This window comes from Oryx dammah, unplaced genomic scaffold, assembly GCF_014754425.2.
Source record: "Oryx dammah isolate SB20612 unplaced genomic scaffold, SCBI_Odam_1.1 HiC_scaffold_4, whole genome shotgun sequence".
NCBI classification, from domain to species: domain Eukaryota; kingdom Metazoa; phylum Chordata; class Mammalia; order Artiodactyla; family Bovidae; genus Oryx; species Oryx dammah.
Window position 1 is genome coordinate 10,535,617 of NW_024070188.1, and position 19,720 is coordinate 10,555,336.

At 42.6% G+C, this 19,720-nt stretch overlaps 2 protein-coding genes across 4 annotated transcripts in view; one reads left to right on the top strand and one right to left on the bottom strand.

Annotated features, from left to right (window-relative positions):
• The window catches only part of UBE3D (ubiquitin protein ligase E3D), a 161,484-nt gene extending 152,897 nt beyond the window's left edge, over positions 1–8,587 (bottom strand). The window contains exon 1 of the mRNA XM_040238945.1: positions 8,402–8,587. Within this exon, the coding sequence (XP_040094879.1) occupies positions 8,402–8,478 (77 nt within the window). The 5' untranslated portion in view covers positions 8,479–8,587. The remainder of the gene's footprint in view (positions 1–8,401) is intronic.
• A 4,705-nt stretch (positions 8,588–13,292) lies between these two features.
• The window catches only part of DOP1A (DOP1 leucine zipper like protein A), a 116,899-nt gene continuing 110,471 nt past the window's right edge, over positions 13,293–19,720 (top strand). For all 3 annotated transcript variants that reach the window (XR_005720858.1, XM_040238946.1, XM_040238947.1), the window contains exon 1: positions 13,293–13,410. The gene's annotated coding sequence lies outside the window, so the exon portion shown is untranslated. The remainder of the gene's footprint in view (positions 13,411–19,720) is intronic.

The window sequence follows — 19,720 nt, forward strand, 5'->3', positions numbered from 1 at the left end:
ATGCTAAGCAAACTGATGTGATGCCTGCAAAAGGGAGTGGTCAGCAGAAAGGGCCCCACTCTTCTCCACAACAAGGCCTGACTGCCCATCACACAATCAATGCTTCAGAAGTTGAACAGATTGGTCTTCGAAGTTTTGCCTCATCTGCCATATTCCCACGAACTCTTGCCAACAAACTTTTTGCAGGGAAAATGCTTCCACAACCAGCAGGAGGCAGAAAATGCTTTCCAAGAGTTTGTCCAATCCCTAAGCACAGATTTTTATGCTATAGGTATAAACAAACTTATTTCTCATTGGCAAAAATTTATTGATTGTAATGGTTCCTAGGGCTTCCCTGGTATCTCAGCTGGTAAAGAATTCACCTGAAATGCAGGAGACCCTGGTTTGATTCCTGGGTTGGGAAGATCCACTGGAGAAGGGATAGGCTACCCACTCCAGTATTCTTAGGACTTCCCTGGTGGCTCAGTTGGTAAAGAGTCCACCTGCAATGCAGAAGACCTGGCTTGGATCCCTTGGTTGAGAATATCCCCTGGAGAAGGGAAAGGCTACCCACTCTAGTATTCTGGCCTGGAAAATTCCATGGAATGTATAGTACATGGGGTCACAGGGTCAGACACTACTGAGCAACTTGATATAAAATTCATAATCCAAAACCAAAATTACATTTGCATCAAAGTAATAAATAAAGTTAATAAATATAGGTGTATTATGATATATTTCAGTTCAGTTCAGCTCAGTAGCTCAGTCGTATCTGACTCTTTGCGACCCCATGAATCGCAGCACACCAGGTCTCCCTGTCCATCACCAACTCCCAGAGTTTACTCAGACTCACGTCCATCGAGTCTGTGATGACATCCAGCCATCTCATCCTCTGTCGTCCCCTTCTCCTCCTGCCCCCAATCCCTCCCAGCATCACAGTCTTTTCCATTGAGTCAACTCTTCACATGAGGTGGCCAAAGTACTGGAGTTTCAGCTTTAGCATCATTCTCTCCAAAGAAATCCCAGGGTTGATCTCCTTCAGAATGGAATGGTTGGATCTCCTTGCAGTCCATGGGACTCTCAAGAGTCTTCTCCAACACCACAGTTCAAAAGCATCAATTCTTCAGCGCTCAGCTTTCTTCACAGTCCAACTCTCACATCCACACATGACCACTGGGAAAACCATAGCCTTGACTAGACGGACCTTTGTTGGCAAAGTAATGTCTCTGCTTTTCAATATGCTATCTAGATTGGTCATAACTTTTCTTCCAAGGAGGAAGAATCTTTTAATTTCATGGCTGCAGTCACCATCTACAGTGATTTTGGAGCCCCCCAAAATTACGTCTGACAGTGTTTCCACTGTTTTCCCATCTATTTCCCATGAAGTGATGGGACCGGATGCCATGACCTTCATTTTCTGAATATTGATCTTTAAGCCAACTTTTTCACTCTCCTCTTTCACTTTCATCAAGAGGCTTTTTAGTTCCTCTTCACTTTCTGCCATAAGGGTGGTGTCATCTGCATATCTGAGGTGATTGATATTTCTCCCGGCAATCTTGATTCCAGCTTGTGCTTCTTCCAGCCCAGCGTTTCTCATGATGTACTCTGCATATAAGTTAAATAAGCAGGGTGACAATATACAGACTTGACGTACTCCTTTTCCTATTTGGAACCAGTCTGTTGCTCCATGTCCAGTTCTAACTGTTGCTTCCTGACCTGCATACTGATTTCTCAAGAGGCAGGTCAGGTGGTCTAGTATTCCCATCTCTTTCAGAATTTTCCACAGTTTATTGTGATCCACACAGTCAAAGGCTTTGGCATAGTCAATAAAGCAGAAATAGATGTTTTTCTGGAACTCTCTTGCTTTTTCCATGATCCAGCGGATGTTGGCAATTTGATCTCTGGTTCCTCAGCCTTTTCTAAAACCAGCTTGAACATCTGGAAGTTCACGGTTCACATATTGCTGAAGCCTGGCTTGGAGAATTATGAGCATTATATTACTAGCATGTGAGATGAGTGCAATTGTGTGGTAGTTTGAGCACTCTTTGGCATTGCCTTTCTTTGGCAATGGAATGGAAACCGACCTTTTCCAGTCCTGTGGCCACTGCTGAGTTTTCCAAATTTGCTGGCATATTGAGTGTGGCACTTTCACAGCATCATCTTTCAGGATTTGAAATAGCTCTACTGGAATTCCATCACCTCCACCAGCTTTGTTCATAGTGATGCTTTCTAAGGCTCACTTGACTTCACATTCCAGCATGTCTGGCTCTAGGTGAATGATCACACCATCGTGATTATTTTGGTAGTGAAGATCTTTTTTGTACAGTTCTTCTGTGGTGTATTCTTGCCACCTCTTCTTAATATCTTCTGCTTCTGTTAGGTCCATAACATTTCTGTCCTTTATCAAGCCCATCTTTGCATGAAATGTTCCCTTGGTATCTCTAATTTTCTTGAAGAGATCTCTAGTCTTTCCCATTCTGTTCTTTTCCTCTATTTCTTTGCACTGATCGCTGAAGAAGGCTTTCTTATCTCTTCTTGCTATTCTTTGGAATTCTGCATTCATATGGGTATATCTTTCCTTTTCTGCTTTGCTTTTTGCCTCTCTTCTTCTCACAGCTATTTGTAAGGCCTCCTCAGACAGCCATTTTGCTTTTTTTGCATTTATTTTCCATGGGGATGGTCTTAATCCCTGTTTCCTGTACAATGTCACGAACCTCATTCCATAGTTCATCAGGCACTCTATCTATCAGATCTAGTCCCTTAAATCTATTTCTCACTTCCACTGTAAAATCATAAGGGATTTGATTTAGGTCATACCTGAATGGTCTAGTGGTTTTCCCTATTTTCTTCAATTTAAGTCTGAATTTGGCAATAAAGATTTTATGATCTGAGCCACAGTCATCTCCTGGTCTTGTTTTTGTTGACTGTATAGAGCTTCTCCATCTTTGGCTGCAAAGAATATAGTCAATCTGATTTCGGTGTTGACCATCTGGTGATGTCCACGTGTAGAGTCTTCTCTTGTGTTGTTGGAAGAGGGTGTTGCTATGACCAGTGTGTTCTCTTGGCAAAACTCTATTAGTCTTTGCCCTGCTTCATTCCGTATTCCAAAGCCAAATTTGTCTGTTACTCCAGGTGTTTCTTGACTTCCTATTTTTGCATTCCAGTTCCCTATAATGAAAAGGACATCTTTTGGGGGTGTTAGTTCTAAAAGGTCTTGTAGGTCTTCATAGAACCATTCAACTTCAGGTTCTTCAGCGTTACTGGTTGGGGCATAGACTTGGATTACTGTGATATTGAATGGTTTGCCTTGGAAATGAACAGAAATCATTCTGTCATTTTTGAGATTGCATCCAAGTACTACATTTCGGACTCTTTTGTTGACCATGATGGCTCTCCCATTTCTTCTAAGGGATTCCTGCCCACAGTAGTAGATATAATGGTCATCTGAGTTAAATTCACCCATTCCAGTCCATTTTAGTTCTCTGATTCCTAGAATGTCGACGTTCACTCTTGCCATCTCCTGTTTAACCACTTGCAATTTGCCTTGATTCATGGACCTGATATACTTACAAATACACATATACATGAATACATAAGCATAATACATACGCCATACACAGATTAGTTCTGTCTAGTAGAGGGTCTGGGAGAAGTGACACTTCAATAATAAGGAGCACATTCTATACCCAGATCTTGGTTTCTAAAGGTCATTTTCTACTTAAAAACAAATGAAAAAAAAAAAAAAGAAACAAAACAGAGTTTCTTGGAAAAAATAACTACATCCAGGGTTGGGACGAGAAAAGAATGAGATGAGCCTGAGTCTGGAATATCTTACTGTGCAACTAAGTAAAGAAGAAATAAAAAAAAAAAAAACCACAAGCAAAGAAACAGACATCATCTTGAAGGGAGTTGCCTGGCCACATCTGGTTGTAATCTGAGAAAAAAAAAGTAACCCACTGAATGAAACACAACTATGGGTACAGAGTGATGTGGATGTAAATAAATGAGTGACTGTACCTCAACTAAAAATAATAATAAGTCAATCAGTGAATAAAATCAAAGTATGAGGAGGAATAGAGCATTTCCATACTCTCAAAGAAGCTCTCCAATTAAAACTTATTGGTGATGAAAAGAAAAAGGGTAATTTATGGAGAAGAAGCCTGGCAGATACCACCTTATTTAAGTTCTGAACGTTAACATGAACTTTAATTGAACAAATCCAAATCATGTGCCCCCTGACAGGATGCAATGAGAACACAGCATCGATTTTGTGATATTCCTGCAAGACGTATAACCTGAATCGAATCTTGAGGAAACATAAGACAAAACCAAATGGAGGGATATTCTACAAAATAATTGGGCGGGAATCTTCAAAGCTGTATCATTAAAGCCAAGGAAAACCGAGGACATCTTCTAGACTGAAAGAGGTGAAGGAAACATGAGGATGCAGGGTGTCACTCTGAACTGGATTCCTTTGCTATTACAGATATTAAGCAGACAACTGGAAATACCTGAATAAGGTCAGACTATAAGACAGCAGTAACACATTTCCCAGTTTTGAGAGTTGCATGCTGGGTGTGTAGAAGAATGTTCTCGTTTGTAGGAAAATTCAGAGTAAAAAAAATATTCAAGAGTGACAGCAACTTACCCTCAAGTTCACGATTGTTTCAAAATAAAGTCCTTGAGACCCTAGGTGTCCACACATTTTATCTGTGAGGCTTCTGTCACTATTCTCTTGTGTTTTTTTCAGAAACTGCTTGAAACTATCTAATGACTTCACCTCTCACTGAGTCCAAGCTAGGGTCCTTTCAATGGTCTCTAAGACCCAGTGATATACTAGAGCCAGTTGTTAAAATTCCAGGTATTATGCAAACCAACTGACCTCACTTTGGTAGTTTGACATCATCTACGGTGAAAGTATTTACACCTCAGGAATCAATAAATGCTACAGATCGGAAAGAATTTTGCTTGGATGGCTGGTTTTCCTGGAGGAAGGTCACTGGTTTTCCTGGAGTAGCTCATTTCCTGGTGGTCATTTCCATTTCCTGGAGAGCACATCACTGTAATAGCCTTTCCTGTGTGCTCCACCGGCCCACCCACATCTGAACCAAGCTCCCCTCTCTATTTCTGTTCTCTTGGAGGATGACAGTCTCTCACTGGGTTTCATACATTTCCAAACATCACCTCTTTCACTTTATTGCTCCAATGTTAGTTTTTCATTTGGAATAAAGGGTTGGAAGTTTTTTTCCCTATCCCTTTTTCTGTTTTACTTTTCCTAAAGCCTTGTGTGTTTATATTTGTGTGTTTTCAGCCCACCTCTTGCCACCATTAGACTGTAACTCATTGAGAGCAAATACTTTCATCTTTGCTGTTATTTTCATCTAGCTGTATACCTAGCACCTAGAATCTTAGTTCGGGCCCTAGAACAGGAACTCTGTAAACATCTGTGGATTTAATGAATGAATGGCCAAGGTTTATCCCAGGAATGATAAGATGGTTTAACATAAATAGATTTTCCTAATGCAATTCACAAATGTAAAGAATAAAGGGAAAAAATAGGACCATCACAATACATGCAGAAATCATTACACAAAACACAGTATCTATTCATGATGAAAACCTTTAGTAAACTAGGAATAGAAAGGGACTATGCAATGTACCAAACAGACTTTTTCCAAACAGTCAAAATTATCACACTTAATGATGAGATGCTAGGTATTTCTTTTAGGATTAGGAAAAGAATAAAAATCATATCATTTACACTAACTGTAAATAGACTAAAAATTCCAATTAAAATAAAGAGATTGTCAGAATGGATTTTTTTTTTAAACTTCACTTAGTACAAGCTTTTAAAATTTTGCACATAAAGACACAGGTTGAGAGTAAAAGGGTAAAAAAGACATAACAGGAAAACAGTGTAGTCAGCTGATTTCTGACAAATATACTGAGTTATTTCAATGAAAGAAATGACAGCCATTTAATTAACAGTGATGGAACAAATGGAGATATTCTTAAAAAAAAAAAACCACAAAACTTTGACACCTACCTGATGCCAAATGCAAAAAGTAATTTGACATGATCACAGACCTAAATGTAAACGGTGAAACAATGCAATTCCTAGAAAACAGACAGAGGAAAAAGTCTTACAACTTGGAGGTAGGCAAAGATTTCTTAAGACACAAAAAACACCAATTGTTAAAGAAAAAAAGGTGCAGTACACTGGACTTCACTATACTTAAGACTTTCTGTTCATCAAAAGGCACTATTAAGAAAATTAAAAGGTAAGCTACAGATAGGGAGAGAATATTCTCATACTCACAGGCACAAACAAAAAAGATCTTATTTCCAGACTATACAAAAAACTCTTTAAAATTCAACAATAAGACAACCTGATATTAGAAGATACTTGACAAAGGAACATATATCAATGACCACAAGGCAAATGAAGAGGCGCCCAACATTATTAATCAAGGAAATACAAATTGAAATGACAGTGAGATACTACTTTAATCCACTAGAACAGCTAAAATCCAAAACTGACAACACTAAATGCAGACAAGAAAGTCAATTTGTTGGAATTCCTTTTTTTTCCTGGCTAGAGTATAAACTGGTATAAACAGCTTTGGAGAACACTTCCTTCAGCAGTTTCCCATTAAGTAAAGTCATCTAGATGGCACTAGTTATAAAGAATCTGCCTGCCAGTGCAGCAGACACAAGAGATATGGATTTGACCCCTGGGTCAGGAAGATCTCCTGGAGTAGGAAGTGGCAACCCGCTCCAGTATTTCTGCCTGGAAAGCTCCTCGGGCAGAGGGGGCTGGTGGGCTACAGTCAATGGGGCCGCAAAGAGTCAGACACGGCTGAGCACATACCCTATGACCCAGCACAAATACAACAATGTACAAGTTTTATTTATAATAAGCTGGCTTGAGAATCACACAAAATATCCAGCAAAAGAAGAATGAATAATGAATTGTCATATATTCATACAGTGGAAAACCACTTGGCAGGGAAAAAATGAACGGACTGTTGATCCATGTGATAACATATTAATAGATGAAACATGAATCTCAGAAACACAGTAGAAGAAAGCAGAAACAAACAAGTACATACAATATGAATCCATTTATGCATGAGTCAAGAAATGGCAAACTGATCTTTGCTGAATGAAATTAGAATAGTAGTTACTTTTGGGGTTGGGGCAATCGACTGGTGATAAATCTCAAAAGCCAGAGAACACTAGGGACGATGCAGGAGTCCAGCAACGATAGGTTTCTTAACTAGCTTAAAGAAGGAAGAGTTATTCCGGGGAACCAGGAAGGGTCCCTTTGATGAGGGGAAGTAAGGATGTTGTCTTGTTTCCTTTTGCCTAAGGTTTCGGGCTCAGAATAACTTTACAAGGTGAATTTGAATTGGACATGAAGGACTTATTTGAACTCATGATTTGAGAAAGGGAAAGGGAGGACACAGCAGAAAAAGAGAAAGAATCCCTATTTTACAACTGAAAAAAAATCAAATTAAAGGATTCTACTCTGGTGAAGTAAAGCTAGGATTGAAACCAGTTCTCATGCCAAATCCAAAACCACTACACCGGGTACCTGGCTGGTTTCAGGGAAAGAGAAGGCTAAACATCAGAGTGAGGTCTACCTTCAGAGTGGTTCTGTGTAACAACTTCTCAGGATTTTAACATCTAACTCACTCTACTTGAAACAGTGGTCACAAGGGGACCGTCGAGGTACCATAAAAAGGAGAACACTTTTCCTGAAAGTTTTTTGTCTGTGTATTGAACAGCAAGTTAAACCTTTGCAGATTTCTCCTTGTAACTACAGATATGAAAGAAACCAAGAGCTCCAATAAGAAGCCTGCAACCTTTGCTAGCTGTTCACTGAACATACATTTATTGAACGGGTGCGTGCGTTCCTCTGCATACAGAACAGCTTGTGCAGAAACCAAAACAACAACAAAAGGAGTATATTTACAAAACAGGAAATTCTCATATTAGAACAGATAACCAGGATCCCAAAGGGCAACGTATTTTTTGCACTGTTTTTTGTTGGAAGCACGGGGCACTGTCAAAAGTGTTGCACATTAGGGATCCTCAAACTTTAATGTGCATCTGAATCCTGGGAATCGTGAAGTTCCTATTCAGCAGGTCTGCTATGGGGTTGAGACCACGCATTTCTAGAAAGCCCTCGGGTGATGCCGAGATTGCTAGCCGGGAAGAAGGTGAGGCGGGGTGGGGAACCGGGGGCGCGCATGTGTGGAGAGGCTACTCCACTTTGAGGAACCCAGAGGCTCGCTCTAAGCAGCTGGAAAAAAGAAAATTCAAAACCCTATTTTTCCGAGGGAGGCGGAGCCGGCCGGGGCGGCGGAAAAGCGAGCTCGGCTGCGCCTGGGTGGCCAGACTCCACCGCCCGCCTTACCCTAGGATCAGCAGCGCGCTCTGCAGCCGTCTCCGCACCTCCAGGAACACGCGCGCCTCCGCTGCAACCGTCGCCATGCGGGCAACTCAGCCGGGAGCTCTGGAGACCCGGCCACCGGGGCCGGAAAGCGGCTGCACGTGCGGCTCGAGCAGGAACCGCGGCCGCGGCGGCGGCGGGCCTCAAGGAGCCGGAGCTCGGGTGCCCGCCAGCCCACAGCGCCACCTGCCGGGCGGAGAGCGCGCCGCCGCGAGGATTCCATCAGGGAGCGTGAGCGCTTTCAAAGCCGGCCTTTGGGTCAGAGCTCAGAGAAAGGTGGGCACGGGGAAGCCAAACTGTTCTCCCACTCCGCTTCTAAAGGGCACGACCTGATGCACCAGGCTCCCTGGAAATAACCTTCAATGTCGGACCCCAGAACACTGCTTTGGGTAGGTAGCTTGGGGAGAGATGAGACTGGACGAGAGGGGTCTGTATAGGCAAGCATTTATCAGCAGCGGAGTCTAGAGCCCAATTCCCCACCCCAAGCGCACTTTATCTTGATTTTGGTTTTTTTTAATGAACTAAAGTCTCTTTGGTTTTTGGTTTTGTTTTTCTAAGTCCTGGTCTGTGTTTGATAGTTCTCCTCTGTCTTGAGGCAACAAATGTCTAGGACTGACTTAGCTGCAGCTTCCCAGTTTAGACCAAAAGGCTCCAGAATGGAAAGGGTTGCAAAACTGTGAGAAGTTCTCTGTTGTCTATGAACAAGAGAGTGTGGTTAAGTCCAGTGTCATGAAGCTCAGGATTAAGCATTCCCATAACCTGTGTTCTTTTGTTTCTGCTGTTTTATTTTCTTGATTGAAGTATAATTGCTTTATAATGTTGTGTTCATTTCTGCTGAACAACAACCTGAATCAGCTATATATGTGTGTGTGTGTGTGTGTGTGTGTGTGTGTGTGTGTATATATATATATATATATATATATCCCTTCCCTCTTGAGTCTCCCCCCAATCCTACCCCTCTAGGTCATAACAGAGAACTGAGCCAAGCTCCAACTAGCTATACAGCTATACAGCTGCTTCCCACTAGCTATCTGTTGTATCATCAAAACCAAGATAGCATATGTGTGTGTGTGTGTGTGCATGTTAGTCGCTCAGTTGTGTCCTACTCTTTGCAACCCCACAAAATATATATGCGTGTGTGCATGTGTGCTCAGTGGCTTCAGGCATGTCCGACTCTGTGCAACCCCATGGACTGTAGCCCTCCAGGCTCCTCTGTCCATGGGATTCTCCAGGCAAAAATACTGGAGTGGGTTGCCCTGCCCTCCTCCAAAGGATCTTCCTGAACCAGGGATCAAACCCATGGCGTCTCCTGCATCTTCTGTATTGCAGGAGGATTCTTTATCACTAAGCCACCCAGGAAGCCCCATATACACACACACACACACACACACACATATATATATAGAGAGAGAGTCACATTTACGTAATATATGCTGTGCTGTGCTTAGTCGCTCAGTCATGTCCGACTCTTTGTGACCCCATCGACTGTAGCCCACCAGGCTCTACTGTCCATGGGGATTCTCCAGGCAAGAACACTGGAGTAGGTTGCCATGCCCTCCTCCAGGGGATCTTCCCAACCCAGGGATCAAACCCAGGTCTCCCACATTGCAGGCAGATTCTTTACCATCTGAGCCACCAGGGAAACCCAAGAATACTGGAGTTAGGTAGCCTATCCCTTCCTCAGGAGATCTTCCCGACCCAGGAATCGAACCAGGGTCTCCTGCATTGCAGGCAGATTCTTTACCAGCTGAGCTACCAGGGAAGCCCTTACATAATATATATATATCTCCACAAGTTTGTTTTTTATGTCTGCCTCTCTATCCTGCCCTACAAATAGGTTAATCAGAACTATTTTTCTAGATTTCATATGTATGCATTAATACACAGTATTTTTCTCTTTCTGACTCCATGCTACTTGACGGACTTTAGGTTCATCCAGATCACTACAAATGACCCACTTTCATTCCTGTTTATGGTTGAGAAATATTCCGTCATATACGTATACTGCTGCTGCTGCTAAGTCGCTTCAGTCATGTCCGACTCTGTGCGACCCCATAGACAGCAGCCCACCAGGCTCCTCCATCCATGGGATTTTCCAGGCAAGAGTACTGGATTGGGGTGCCATGGACATCTTCTTTATCCATTCATCTGTAAATGGACATTTAGATTGCTTCTGTGTTCTGGCTTTTGTAAATAGTGATGCAGTGAACATTAGGATACATGGTATTCTCAGGATATATGCCCAGTAGTGGGATTGCTAGGTCATTTGGTGGTTTTTAGTTTTTTAAGGAACTTTCATACTGTTCTCAGTGGTGATTGTATCAATTTGTATTCCCTCCAAGAATGCAAGAGTTCTCTTTTCTCTACACTCTCTCCATAAGCATTCCTGTAACTTTCGAAAAGAGGAAGATGAGAATGACTCTATATGTACATTCCTACTCTTCACTTTTGCAAAAGTGAAAACTGACTCAGAGAAATCTGTAATCTCATTGTTACTGTTACTGGCCAGGGTTCTTGGCATCCTTACTGAATAAGAATTGACCTGAGGCCAGACAAGAAATCCAGGCAAGGCTGTATTGGGCCCCTCATTGCAGAAAGAGGGAGTGGTCTCCCACTTTTTGGTCTCTTTGTATCTTTTGTCCAGAATTTGCCCTAACTGCACATGCACACAGCTACTTTTAGTCCCATATAGTTTGTTTGTATTTTGTTGCTGGAGGAGAGGTGTGTCCAGGTGCAAACACTGCATCACTGCAGAAAAGGATCCCAGGTCCCAGGCCTGTCTCACTACTGGAAGATTATTTTGGAACGTTTGACCCAGTAAAGGATCTAATATAATGTAAGTACTTGCTGCTGCTAAGTGGCTTCAGTCGTATCCAACTCTGTGCAACCCCATAGACAGAAGCCCACCAGGCTCCCCCGTCCCTGGGATTCTCCAGGCAAGAACACTGGAGTGGGTTGCCATTTCCTTCTCCAAATGTAAGTACTCATCATGGGAAAATATTAAAATGTAAGGCCAAGGTAGAATTATAATAATTATTTTAAAACAAGAGGCTTAAAAAAAAACAAGGATTACTTGTATGTAGAAAATTGTATTAATGTTTATTGATTTTCTGTTTTATCATTTTGAAGTCATAATTATTATACACTGAACATGTTAATTTGAATATTTTGTAAGCAAATAATAAAGTCATATTCTGATACTAGTTTAAGACATTTTTTTCTAAAATCCATATTTGGAGTTATTAAAGTTTATTGTTTTGCCTCACAAATTCCTGTATCCATCAGAATAATTCAAAATCATGGATGAAGGTAACAGCACCGTTAAAAGAAGTTTACTGCTATTTCATCTCAATGGTAACAAAAGATGATGGTTTTGATGGAAGAAAATTTCACATATTAAGAAACATGCTGGCTTATACATGATTTAACTGGAACTTTAGGCTAACCAAAACAGCCTATTTGTGGCTTATTAAATATGCACTGGGGCCATCCCTGGCGATCCAGTCATTAAGACTGTGCTTCCACTGCAGTAAGCATGGGTTCAATCCCTGGTCAGGGAACTAAGATCCCAAGTGCTAACTGGTATAGCCAAAAAAAAAAAAAAGCATCATACATCTACTTCAACCATTAAAGTAAAAAATGCATTAAAAAATTGAGGATTTGTGGTTCAGACATCCCAAAGGGAGCCAGGTGGCCACCATGGACATGGTTTCAGACATGTGCTTGCATTACTGAGAAATTTCTGAACTGTATCACATCCAAGGACACATGAGCCTTGCTGCTAGCAGCTGCCAGTTGCAACTTTATAGTCTCAAGCTCTCCTCTTGTAACTATGTAACCATTTCAGACTTCAGTCAACCCTTACATAACAAGCACCCTTCTTGCCAGCTCCAATCCTAATTATTGACAAATATCTTATGATTTGGGGGCCTTTTGCCTTTATAACCCACCCCCATTTTGTAGCCCAGTGGAATATAATTCAAGTGCTTCTTGAATCTGTCTCTCCGAGGTTATGGTCATCAATGTGGCTTAAAACTCTTTTCTCTTCCTTATATATATATGCTATACTAATTTATTATTTTTCTCCACTATTTTGGCTCCTCCTATCTTCCACCTTTAATGTTCAAGGCTATTAAGTGCTCAAGTAGTAACATATATTGAAATATATAACATTCTCTCTTTTTCTTTTCTTTTTTTTTTCCTTTGTGCACTGGGCCTCTTGCAGGATCTTAGTTCCCAGACCAGGGCTTGAACTTGGATCACGGCAGTAAAAGTGCAGAATCCTAGGCACTGTACCACCTGGGAATTCCCTATGTAACATTCTTAATGCAGCATTCTCTTCACAATTGATGTTTGATTATTTTAAAGAACGGTTATATTTGATATATAGTCACACATTTGCAAAAGAAACCATTTTGACTCTACACTTTAGGCACCAGGGTGCAGTTCTCCTTGTAACTACGTGATTCTCGAGTTCTGCAATCAGAATAGCTCCTAATGTTACGGCAACTATTTGTTTTCTAACTTTCCAAGTCTTTCAACCTCTAGGTTTGGAGTTCCTTACACGAAATATTGAGGAATCAGTTAAACAACTTAAATAAACACTTAAATCATTACTTGAAGAATATTTAAAGGCTATTTTCAGCTCCTAGCATCCCTTCCATCTCTCCATCCATCCTGATGAGGCTGGCACCGGCAAATGGAAAACACCGGCTACGGGTCTACTCCGTTCATTGGTGGCGATGGACCGCTTCCACGATAGTCCGCTTGAGGGCGCTGCGGCGACAGCGAGCGCCGGGAGGCGAGGAACGGACCGGGGGCGGGGATGGAGGGCCGCGGACGTCGACGCCGGCGTGGGCGCGGGCGCGGTGCACACTGGGAGCTGTCACTAGGCCGTCTGGCTCCCGACCTCCGTGTCGCGGCCGCGGTTGCCAGGAGAGCGGCGCCGGCAGGAGCGGCCGAGCCCCCGGCAGGTAACAGCGTCCCCGCCCCGCCTCCCCCAGCGCGGCTGCGAGGCCGCGGCCTCCGGCCCGGAGCGGCCTCCTCGGCCCGGCTCGTCCCTGAGCCGCTGGGACGCCCGGTGGGTCCGCCTGCGGTAGCGTCGGGGGTGTTGCCGCCCGAGCCCCGCCTGGAAGCCGCGAAACCCGCCGGCCGCCCGCCCCGGGGTTTCCAGGAAGGCGGGACTGGCGGGCCGGGGCCGGGCGGCGGCGGCGGCGGCGCGAGGGCGGGCCGGGGCCCCGGGGGCCGGAGGCGGGGCCCGGGCGTCGGGTGGCCGGGCCGAGCCTCCTGCGCAGGGGGCGCGCGGTACGCGGGGTTGGGGCGGCGGTCGCACCTGTGTGAGCAGATCGCGGACTCCCTTCTTTGCTGGAATCGAGGCATCATCATACTGTCTCTTGCATCTAGGGGGGGTTCATGATTGAAGAGACGAGAATCCCCGCCCTGGTTAATAGTCCATGGAGGGGGTGGGGGCTGGAAAGGAGTGTAGAAGTTTATTAGAGGAAGTCACATTAGTCATAAGGAAGTTGTTAACAGGCATCACCTTTGATTCCCAAGCCTTTTAAAGCTGCACCATAACAATAGTCACTTGTTAGTTTTCCTTCATTCTCGCCTACCCAGGGGAGGGATGGGGAGCCGTACACAACTATTTTAAAGCCAAGTACATTGTGTTTTGGTTATTCCTGCACTTCCAGAGTTCTGTAGGGTTTGAGAAAGAAAGATGGGGAAAATCTGATTTGGAGACTGTAAAGCAGTCAAAACATTTTTTAAAATAAATACAAAAAAGATAGGAAACTGAAGTTTTTGCCTGACAAGTAAGCCCTGAACTGTAGAAAGACAAAGATCTCTCAGTTTTGATGTTGTTGGCTGTCTTGATGTAGACATTATGGCTTATGTTTTACTGTGGATTACATGTCAGTTTTATGTGCTGACTTTCCACCCGATAAACAACGGCGATTTCCTTGAGCTGACAGAAATTACAACTAGAGTAAATTAAAACCAGTTGTAATACAAATGCTTTCTTTTAAAATGATTACTTTCAGCTGCTCAGAACTAAATCATTCCCCAGAATTTAGTAGACAATAGCAGATATCCGGGTGACCCTGATTATTAGGAGCCAGAGACTAGATTGTAGGAAGTAAAAATATCTAACTTAATACACAAACCTGGAAATGTAATGCTGCTGGTGCTGCTGCTCAGTCGCTTCAGTCGTGTCCAACTCTGTGCGACCCCAGAGACGGCAGCCCACCAGGCTCCCCCATCCCTGGGATTCTCCAGGCAAGAACACTGGAGTGGGTTGCCATTTCCTTCTCCAATGCATGAAAGTGAAAAGTGAAAGAGAAGTCGCTCAGTCGTGTCTGATCTTAGCGATCCCATGAACTGCAGCCTACCAGGCTCCTCCGTCCATGGGATTTTCCAGGCAAGAGTACTGGAGTGGGTTGGAAATGTAATAGCCTAACCAAGATGTAAATATAAAGTGAAAGTGAAGTCGCTCAGTCGTGTCCGACTCTTTGCGACCCCATGGACTGTAGCCTATCAGGCTCCTCAGTCCATGGAATTTTCCAGGCAAGAGTGCCGGAGTGGGGTGCCATTGCCTTCATGGATCTTCCCAACCGAGGGATCGAACTTGGTTCGATCTCCTGTATTGTGGGCAGACAGAATTAAATGTTTGAGTATATGCAGTTAAAGAAGTCCTATTTGGTAGTGAAACTGCTGGAAAGAACTCTGTGGCCTGGGAAGGAGAGATTTCATTCAAGACCTTTGTTCTGCTGACCGGGTGTTATCTCTCTAGGCCTCAGTTTTGTCATCTAAGAGAATTTCATAGAATCAGAGTTTTCCAAACTGTTTTCCCTTAACACTCTTCTGAATCCATTAATACTCTTACTGCCTCCAAACAGAGTTCTGTAGCAAATAATATGGGAGCGTGCATGTCCTGTACTTAGCTGCTCAGTCGTGTCCGAATCTTTGCAACCCCTTGGACTGTGGCCCGCCAGGCTCGTCTATCCTTAGGGATTCTCCAGGCAAGAATACTGGAGTGGATTGCCATGCTCTCCTCCAGAGGATCTTCCCACCCCACGGATAAAACCTGTTTCTTCTGCATCGCAGGCAGATTCTTTACCTTATGAGCCACCAGGCAAGCTCAGTATGGAAGAACATTGGTTTAAATCAGGCTAAACTTTTCATTTGGTTTTAATCACAGACTTCTTAGAACCACAAGACTCCTAGCCCTACTGTACTAATACACACATAAACTTCCAGAGTGGAAGCTCCCAGGGAAACGTTATCAAAGCATTTCTCAAACTTATGTGGCCAGAGGGCGCCTTTTATCATGGCCAACACATTTACATCTCCTGGAGTATAATTACATAGAATACCCATCTGAAAATTACTGTAGTTGAGCAGAGTCCCCTTTCATCTCTAAAATTTCCTACATTATATGCTTCTGTGGCCTTCAGCTTAAGCTTGCGAGAGCATAAAGGTCAAATCCCAACTCACTAGACCAAAAGGCTTCTATTTGCCTTAGTACTGTAACAAGGATTCACGTAGGTTACTGTGAGCTTTAATGCATTAATTTATGACAGAAGGGCATCTTCTTTTTTCTGGCCTCTTGATGCTTCTCTATAACTATAATTACCTCATTTTGGAATTTGATTTTGTGGTTAAGTTATTGATCTTATTAAGAGTGGCATTATAAAGTTTTGACAAGTAAAGACTTGTTGATAACGGCATTGTTTTTACTACGATTACCCTTTCTAGTACCTATTCTTAAAAACTATGAAATGTGACAAAAACCACGTGAAATGTACTTAATAACTAAATAATTTTAAGAGCTAGATTTCTGGAAAAAGTTAAAGGTTACAATGTAAATTCTAAGACAGTTATTTCTAAATTGCTTGGGAACAAATGTAAGTGTTTAATTCAGTCTGCAGTCACGTTGCTAAATTCTGTCAGGGGTCAGTAGCACACAACTAGTTTGGCTGCTTCTGTCTCTTTGTTAGTTTGTTAGGGGTGAGTACTGTTGATATGTTAATGTGCTCTTTTGTTTGAGGGGATGAGGCACTGTGCATTTAACAGGCAGGCCATAATTTTTGTAAGTTCTGTTTCGGAGAAGAAACTCAAGTAGAAGTAGTGGTTGTTCACTCGCTCAGTCAAGTCTGTCTCTTTGTGACCCCAAGAACGGCACTGTAGCACAACAGGCTGCCCTGTCCTTCAGTATGTCCCAGCATTTGCTCAAACCCATGTCCTTCGAGTCAGTGACGCCATCCAACCATCTCATCCTCTGTTGCCCCCTTTTCCTGCCTTCAGTCTTTCCCAGCATCAGGATCTTTTCCAGTGAATCAGCTCTTTGCATCAGGTGGCCAAAGTATTGGAGCTTCAGCTTCAGCGTTAGTCCTTCCGATGAATCTTCGGGACTGATTTCCTTTACGATTGCCTGGTTTGATCTCCGTGCAGTCCGAGAGACTCAAGAGTCTTCTCTGGCACCATAGTTCGAAAGCATCAGTTCTTCAGCATTCAGCCTTCTCTGGTCCAGTTCTCACATCCATACATGACTACTGTAAAAACCATAGCTTTGACTAGACAGACCTTTGTTGGCAAAGTGATAGCTCTGCTTTTTAATGCATTATCTAGATTTGTCATAGATATTCTTTCAAGGAGCAAGCATCTTTTAATGTTGTGGCTGCAGTCACTGTCCACAGTGATTTTAGAGACCAAGAAAATAAAGTCTGTCACTGTTTCCACTTTTTCCCCATCTGTTTGCCATGAAGTGATGGGACAAGATGCCATAATCTTAGTTTTCTGAATGTTGAGTTTTAAGCCAGCTTTTGTACTTTTCGTCTTTTACCTTCATCAAGAGGCTTTTTATTTTTAGTTCCTCTTCGCTTTCTGCCATTAGGGTGGTGTCATCTGCTTATCTGAGGTTATTGATATTTCTCCCCACAGTCTTGATCCAGCTTGTGATTCATCCAGCCCGGCATTTCTCATGATGTACTCTGCATGTAAATTAAATAAGCAAGGTGACAAAATACAGCCTTTACGTGCTCCTTTCCCGATTTAGAACCAGTCTGTTGTTTCATATCCGGTTCTGACTATTGCTTCTTGACCTGCATACAGATTTCTCAGCAGGTTGGTAAGGCGGTCTGGTATTCCCATCTCTTTAAGAATTTTCCAGTTTGTTGTGATCTACACAGTCAAAAGCTTTAGTAGCCAATGAAGCAGATGTTTTGGGGGAATTCTCTTGCTTTTTCTGTGATCCAGCAGATGTTGGCAATTTGATCTCTGGTTCCTCTGCCTTTTCTAAATCCAGCCTTTACATCTGCAAGTTCTCAGCTATTTTTGTGTACAGCTTTTATTCAAAATGTATTATATGCAAGTGAGTATTTTTGATCCCCTTCGCCAGATTGGGATTTCACTTCTTGTATTGTGTTTACCTCCCCTTCCCCAAGATATCCAAGCCTGAAGCCTCAATGACTGTTCATTGCATAGGTCAAAGATACAGTATCTCACTTACCAAGGAAAAATTTACATGTAATAACGTGCACTCCTTTTATGTGTACATTACATACACACTCATGTAACCACCACCACAATCAAGATTTGGAACATGTCACCCACCACTCAGGCCTGTTTTGTTATGTCTTTGTTCTCTTTGAATTTCTCCCTGTTTCTACATGTGTAAATCATAACTATTAAGTTCTAGCTCAAGTGCCACTTTGTGAATCTTTTTTGCCTTCTTTCTGACTTTCAGATTTACATTTCTTTGAACATTTTTTTCTATCCTTCATGATGACAAAACCAATGGCATGCTTATAGTAAGCACTTATATTTGTTGACCAAATGGATAAGTGTGGTATTTCTCAAACTTGATTAAATCATTCTTACGTCGTCTTCAAACTTTTGACCCATGTCTGCATACATCCTGTATTTGTTGTGTTGTTCAGTGGTTAAGTCTGTCTGACTCTTTGTTGACCCCATGGATGGCAGCACGCCAGGCGTCTTTGTCCTCCACTATCTCCTGGAGTTTGCTCAAATTCATGTCTGTTGAGTCAGTGATAGCTACTAACCATCTCATCCTCTGCCACCCCCTTCTCCTTTTGCCTTCAGGCTTTCCTAGCATCCGGGTCTTTTCCAGTGAGTCAATTGTTTGCATCAAAAGGCCAGAGTATTGGAGCTTCAGCATCATCCCTTCCAGTGAATACTTTCTGTATACTTATTTCATATTTTATCAGTGGAATTATTAACATAATTTTGAAAGGAAACTTGAAGTGACCACCATAAATAAAAAACAGGTATCTGAGACATCCTGAAGTAGTCAGAGGAGCTCAAAAAGAAGGAGGGGAGAACGACTTCCTCACCTGATTCAGTGCCACTTAACCCTGTCCTTGGGCACCATAAAATCTCCCTCTGGTTGGTGGGCAGAACTGGGGAGATACTGGATGAAGGGCCTGAGAATCCCTTAGAATTTTATTGGTGAAAGAATTGGGAAATAAAGCCTCAATTGCAAGTTAAAAGGTGCACTTAGGTTTGTCTTTGTATTGTGTTTTTAAAGTTAATCGTGATCATACTTGAATTAGATATCAGTTTTCTTAAAAAATGTCTTTATGTTAGTCATGTTAATTTTATAAATAAAATACCTTTTTGTTAATATGGTACATTAGCTTTAGGCTAAACCTTTGAATAGAGAGAGATAAATCTCAATTTAAAACCAGTTAAAGCCCTTTATGGTGCCTCCCTAGTAGCTCAGTGGTAAAGAATCTGCCTGCTAATACAGGAAACATGGGTTCTATCCCTGGTTGAGGAGATCCCCTGGAGAAGAAAATGGCAACCAACTCCGGTATTCGTGCCTGGGAAATCCCACAGAGGAGCCTGGTAGGCTATAGTCCATGGGGTTGCAAAAGAGCTGGACACTACTTACCAACTAAACACCACCACCATGAAAGCGTTTTGTACAACGAACTGACGATCGTTGACTGAGGAGTGATGAAATGTTAATAATGTGTTTGTCTGGCAAAACTCCTGTAAGAATAGATGAGAGAATAAACTTGTACTAGTCTGCGGTCTCCTCTGCTGCTTTCTCTCGTCAGTTTCCTTGTGTGAGCTGTAGCTTTATATTTCCATCCTGCAGAAGACATTTCCAGCCTCTCTTCTTCTGAGGTAATGAGAAAGTCTCCTCTTGTATGGAGTTTTACATGAAGAGGCAAGGAAAGGAATTCCCTGCTCTTGTTCTGTAGAGGACACTGTGCATCTCAACTAGGTGAGGTTATGTACCGGCATAGATGTGTGTGAGGC